This window comes from Eurypyga helias, unplaced genomic scaffold (genome assembly GCF_000690775.1).
Source record: "Eurypyga helias isolate BGI_N326 unplaced genomic scaffold, ASM69077v1 Scaffold47068, whole genome shotgun sequence".
NCBI lineage: Eukaryota > Metazoa > Chordata > Aves > Eurypygiformes > Eurypygidae > Eurypyga > Eurypyga helias.
Genome location: NW_010267241.1, coordinates 1 through 6,296, shown reverse-complemented (window position 1 = coordinate 6,296; position 6,296 = coordinate 1). Strand labels below are relative to the sequence as shown.

At 49.1% G+C, this 6,296-nt stretch overlaps 1 protein-coding gene across 1 annotated transcript; it reads left to right on the top strand.

Moving 5' to 3' along the window:
- Window positions 1-448: 448 nt before the first annotated feature.
- On the top strand, window positions 449-5,119 carry MDH2 (malate dehydrogenase 2, NAD (mitochondrial)). Its single transcript, XM_010157340.1, has 6 exons — window positions 449-616; window positions 1,385-1,468; window positions 2,396-2,505; window positions 3,010-3,135; window positions 3,823-3,900; window positions 4,941-5,119. The coding sequence occupies exons 3-6, from the start codon at window positions 2,398-2,400 to the stop codon at window positions 5,067-5,069; spliced, it is 441 nt and encodes a 146-aa protein (XP_010155642.1). The 5' UTR covers window positions 449-616; window positions 1,385-1,468; window positions 2,396-2,397; the 3' UTR covers window positions 5,070-5,119.
- The last annotated feature ends 1,177 nt before the right edge of the window (window positions 5,120-6,296 follow it).

The window sequence follows — 6,296 nt, the reverse complement described above, 5'->3', positions numbered from 1 at the left end:
AGTCCATTAAATGTATTGATTTGCCAAGTAGGAAGGCGTATTGTTTTGATACTGACAGCGAAAACCAGAAAAACTGCATAACAGATTTTGCCCTAAGTCAGACCTAGGTCCACAGGGCAGCAGGTATTAGTCTCAGGCAAATGTTTCCATCTGAAGAAAGATGATCCTTTTGGTTTTGTCGCCTAGCTGTGCTTCCCTCTTGAGCGTCAGATCGCAAACGAACGTTTTCCTCTGACTTGTCCCACCAATAAACCTCAAGGATCTTTGGGAGGCCGTCGTGATGATCGCTTTCTGTGGGCTTAGGCAAACAAGTTTGCATAGTGCTTGATAAAAAAAAATGGATAAATAGAACTAAAAGTAAAGAAAGTGTGGTGAAATCCCCGAGGTCACTGCTGCAGTAACTACCATAACATCTCTACAATGTGTTTGTTGGGTTTTTTTCCTCAGAACCATGCCAAGGTAGCGGTGCTGGGGGCCTCGGGAGGCATCGGCCAGCCTCTCTCCCTTCTCTTGAAGAACAGCCCGCTGGTGAGCAGGCTCAGCCTTTACGATATCGCTCACACGCCCGGCGTTGCCGCTGACCTCAGCCACATCGAGACGAGGGCGAATGTTAAAGGTATGGCGAGCTGCTGGAAGCCATCTGTGCTCTGAGGGGGTCCTCTCGCGTGTCCCTGGAGATGCCTGTTGCGTGGGAAGGGGAATCTTCACGTGATCCTGAAGCCTAGTATCCATTTAAGTAGCTTTTTCCCAAGCAGTGCATGACTAATTAAGGTTTAGCTGATTAGTTTGGCATGTATGGAGATGAAAATAGTCTGTGGTTGCACTGTTGAAGGGGAATTCGTAATAACTGGCAGAAAACGTGAGTAAAATTGTCTTGGGGAAAAAAGCCTGGGTGTTGAATTTAAAAGTTTGACCACGAATAGGCTTAATGCTCCCTGGGTGTCCGCGTGAATTCTGCATGCTGCTTTTCCGTAGGGACAGCTGTCACCTTCTGATGAAATCAAAACTTAATCTGCTGATCTTCATCTTATCTGAAGATGGCCAGGAGGTTACATTTTACTTGAATGTGGCTGTCTGCAGTTCTCTGGGGGCACAGACTAGTGCCAAGCTAGGGGTTTTGGAGAGTAAATAGACACAGCAGGAAGAACTGAGGGCTTTTGAAAAAGAGGAGTGTGAGATTCCCACCACTCTCATTCTGTGAGTTTTGAAACAAGGATAAAACATCAGATAGGATCCATCCGTAATTGTATTTCTTTGCTTTTCAGCATAAGCCTGAATCGAAGGCTAAACTCAAAAAGGAATCGGTTGCCTCTGGGCATAATTTTGTACTTCAAAGTGTCAGATAACTGGTAAAAGCATAACGCCTGAATATCTTCCATTTCAGGCTTCCTGGGACCTGAGCAGCTGCCAGATTGTCTGAAGGGCTGTGATGTTGTTGTTATTCCTGCGGGAGTCCCTAGAAAACCGGGTATGTGCCCTGTGTTAAAACGCCCCGGGGGTTCGTTGCGGGGCTGTGGCTGGCGCCTTACAGTAGCGTGGGCTGGGGGTGGGAGCGCAGTCACCTATGGCTTCTCGTACTGTCAGGCAACTCAGCCTGTCTTAGTGTCCTTGGTAAAGTGGGCAGAACTGATTTCTGGAGTTCCTCCGTAGGGGTGAGGTGCAAAAACTTCTCACATGAGTGATCCTGAATCTCCCTTTGTGTTTCTTGCCCAGAGCAATGCACTAATAAAAATAAACCTGCTTCTTTTGTTTCATTTCTCAGCAGGACAGAAATAATCTGTTTGCTTTGCAGTAACTGTATAACAACTCCTCATGGCATCTCTGAATGAATGCTGTTAAGCCTTCCTAGGATGGCTCTGACCTGCTCTGTTTCTCCTGTTTTTCAGTATCCTGTTGGGAATGCAACAGAATTCTAGACTTTAATGCCTGGCTCTTCCAAATTCTTCATTTTTTGTGGTTGCTGCAGTAGAAATGAGAGGTGGCACTTGCACGACTAGCAGTATTTTGCACAGGGCAGTGGGCGTGCAAGCTGTGGCTGGGGAGTGTGACTGCAGAGGGGGAGGAGGGCGCTGCTCTGAGCCCCACTGGTGTGCTGGTGGGGGGCAGCATGGATGTAACCTACGTCAAGCGGCCGAGGTGAAAGAGCTCCCGACGGTTGGCAGCTGGGCTGGTCGCCCCTGAACAGGGCGGATCGATGTGAAAGGACACTCATATTAGCGAGAGGAGTTACCTTTGGAGCCAATTCATTACTGCAGCTGGGGAGTTTTTACTCTCAATGTACGATACCAGAAGGTGATATGTCTCTCCAGCAGAGAACCCTGGTTTTGGGTTGGGTTGCTTGCCCATTAATGAGTAGACTCTGGGTAACTTGTATACTGTCCTGGCTGCGTTTCAGGTATGACCCGTGATGACCTCTTCAACACCAACGCTAGCATTGTGGCAACTTTGACATCTGCCTGTGCAAAGCACTGTCCAGAAGCCATGATCTGTATTATTTCTAACCCGGTAAGCATCTATCTTTTGGAAACCTGGGAAACATAGAGGGGAAAAAAAAAAATCCAGACACCAAATACTAGAGTAATCCGAGTTCCTATTAGTTTGGACCAGTATCTTTAAGGCCTGCAGTGTATTTGCAGGAAGGAACTAAAAGCCTGGTTTTACTAAGCCATTTTCTTGGCTGTATTTAAGTCAAAGAAACTTGGATGTAAAAGTGTATCCCAACATCTGCCTGACTCTGGTTATAATACATCTGGTGTGGTAGCTGGGGTAGAAGTCTTCGCTCACTAAGGGAAGACCCTTTGTAAATTGATTGAACAGATTTATTGTCTTAATGGATATTTTAATGGTTGATTCTTATTCCAGCCTGGCTGTAAATTGCTCTTCAGTTTAAAGTTGCAGTTGACTTCAAGTTGGAAGTATACTTCCGGTTCCTTACTGACCTGTTCAGCTCGTGCGTTGGCTTCGTTAATAAACTGGTTTTAACGAAGGCATGCCTATCCTCGCTCGTAGGTGAATTCAACCATCCCAATAACTTCAGAAGTCTTCAAGAAGCATGGTGTGTATAATCCCAACAGAATCTTTGGTGTTACAACGCTGGACATTGTCAGAGCAAATACTTTTGTGGCTGAACTAAAGGTGGGTCATAGTAACAGGTGCTGGGGGAGGATACTGCCTGCTTTGGTCATCAGATCTATCAAAAATGCTTATAGAAAAATCTCTGCAGGGAGCCAGAGGAGCTCAGATTTCTGTGCAGCTAGAGGCCAAGGCCATCATTCCCTGTTTTCAGTCTCTAGAGGAGCCTGGGGATAGGGTTTCTTGCAAAATGTGGTTCAAGAGACTTTGACCTTTCCTTTTCATAGCTGTCCCCTGTGAGCAAGCTCCATGTTCGCCTTAATTCTCCTGGTATTTTCAACCCTGCTGGTGTAACGGGAGGAGAGGCTTGAATGTGTTTGCAAGTCAGACGGTCCGTGCTGCGTGTTACGGCGTGTTCTGCAAAGCAGCAGGAAGTGTACCAGGTCGCTGCTGTTAACGGCCCTGAGGGCGTTTGTACTTGTGCACCTATTTATCTGGATTTCCATTAGCAGTACCCTGCAACTCTTTAAAGTTACCGGGGTCCTGCAACTGTCTGAAGTTACTGGGAGTCCTACCCTGTAGATCTGGCTTTGTCCCTGGCGTGTAGCTGTCTCTGAGACTTCTGCCTGGTGTAGCACCCGGTTGTAGATGTGTCCAGAAACCCTGAGGGGGAATGTGGAGCGTGATGTTTTTAAATTCTTTGCTTGTCGATGTGCTTCAGAAGCTGGGAAAGTTTCCTGTTTCTCTCAGGGCTTAGATCCAGCTCGAGTAAGTGTTCCAGTTATTGGTGGCCATGCTGGAAAGACTATCATCCCGCTGATCTCCCAGGTGAGTCACAGTTGCTGCTGTGTGTGGCCTCACACTCACCCGTACGTTGGAGCTGATGTAAAGTGCCGCTGTGGTGGGATGTGACATGCCAAGGTGTGGCAGAGAGTCTTCTCTGCTGCTTTCATTCCGAGCTGAGGTACAGTACTGGCAGTGAGCTAAATCGAACCTCCTCCAGGTAATAGCTTCACTCTTTCTCCTCTAAAGGAGTTTGGGATGAGAACTGAGGTGGTGTGTGGGTGTTAAGATCCCTCGGCACTGTTTGGTTTGGGTTTCTCTGTGACAGGTATTTCATGACAGGAATACCTTGCTTCGGCAGGAAAATGAGACGGATTTTGCCATGGTGGACTAGAACCACCACTCCAGCGTACAGCATTGAAATGAGGAGGCTCAGCTCAGGCTGTGAGAGGAGGCGTGCTTCGGCAGTGGCTGGTAGCCAAGCAGAGGCTCCTGCCTGCGTCTGGGCCAGAGTAAACTCGGTTCTGAAGCAGGCTGCCGCTTCGTGAGGAGATGGCTGGGGTACGGCCGCCGCTGCAGCCGGTCGTTGTGCCAGGCAGTCGGGACAGAGGCAGCTGCCCTTAACGTACTGCTTAGCTGTATCTGCCGGCTCGGTAACTTCCTAAATGCTGCTGGCAGACTGGATCCTTCATAAGGCTCTTGGCTTCCATAATGCCACGGTGACCCAGATACATACAAGGTGGCCCTTTGAAATTCCTGAGGCCCGTTACGTGCCTGGAGGGCATCTGTCTAGTGTGAAGGGCTGCGCAAGAGCGAGTCACCGTGGCAGGCCCTGGTTTTGCTGCTGAGCTGTGGTTTGCCCGTGAGCAAGCTGGGCAGGGCTGGGTTCCCGCTGCAGCTGAGCGGTACCCGCAGCCTTGGTGAACGCTTGCAGCTGGTCAGGGTCACACAACCTGGGAACTGGGGTCACTGATTTTCACGGTGGAGAACTTTTGGTAACTGTAGTGGTACAAAAAGCATTGTGTGGGTGACCTTATGCTGAATCTGGAGGGGTATTTGAGAGTAACTCTCTTCTTTCAATCTAGTGCACGCCAAAAGTGGACTTCCCTCAGGATCAGCTGGAAAAGCTTACAGGGAGAATTCAGGAAGCTGGGACTGAAGTTGTCAAAGCTAAAGCAGGAGCAGGTTGGTTCTTGACTACAGCATCCAGGTAATCCTTGTTAGCCAGCTGAATGGATGCAGTCCTCTTCAGTTTAATCTTATCACGAACTGCACGTAGGAGTCTAGCCGCTCCGCCACGTCAGCGACTGCCTGAACTGTGGTGCTAGAAGCAGCTCGGTACGTAGGTACGACGTGAACTGATCCCACGCCACTTATGGCTTTAACAAGAATCTTCTCTGTCAAATTAAGCTGCTTCTCCCTATAAATCTGGTCAACTAAGCAGCACGTAGCTGGCCAAAGGCAGCTGCTTTAGCCAACTAGTTGTCAGCTTGAAGTTGGTGACGCCGTAGCTCTGCAAGCGTGTGGAAGCCTGTGGTGCTAAAGAAACTGTCACGTTTCGGTGTCCTCTGTTCTGAAAGTGATTTAACTTTTACAGGGTCTGCCACCTTGTCTATGGCCTACGCTGGCGCTCGGTTTGTGTTCTCTCTGGTGGATGCGATGAACGGGAAGGAAGGGGTTATTGAATGTGCCTTTGTTCGGTCAGAAGAGACGGAGAGCCCGTACTTCTCTACACCTCTGCTCCTGGGAGTATGTATTTTCAGTGATGGGGCTTGTAAACAGCAGCTACTGGTTTAGTCTTGTGGGTCTTGCTCAGTGATTGCAGTTTAGTCTAATGCTAATTAGCGCTGCAGGTAAGGGCTGAGTGTGCCTTTAAGGGTTCTTGAATAGGTGGGTGTTGTACTGGGGCAGCTTTTACCCACTCCTAGGCTGCGGGTCTCGGAGTAACCAGAGATTCAGGCTTGGCTTAAGAGGTCACGCTCGCCTCAGGTCAGTGCCTGTTTGTGAGGGGCTTTCATGGCATTAACCAGTCAGCGATCCTGCCTCCTCAGCTTGATCTGCAAGCAAATCCCTCAGAAATTGAGGCACATGGGGAACTATGGCATGGATTAGGATTAATAGATTGCTTTCAGGACCTCTGCTGAACTCTGAAAGAAGTCTGCCTTTTGGCACCCTTCACTGTGGGTGGAGTGGAAAACAAGGATGCTGCAGCCCTGTTGCACCTGCTGGGATGCAGAGGATGGTGTATGCTGCCTTAGGCACTGGCTGGCGAGGGAATGGGAGCAGCGAGGTGTTAAGGGGTCAGGGATGTAGGTGTGTGTTGCCGTCTAACCCCAGCCAGCAGCCAAGTACCACACTGCCCTCACTCGCCTTCCTCCTCCCCAGTGGGATGAACTGGAGAATCAGAGGCAAAGAGAAGGAAATTTGTGGGTTGAGATAAG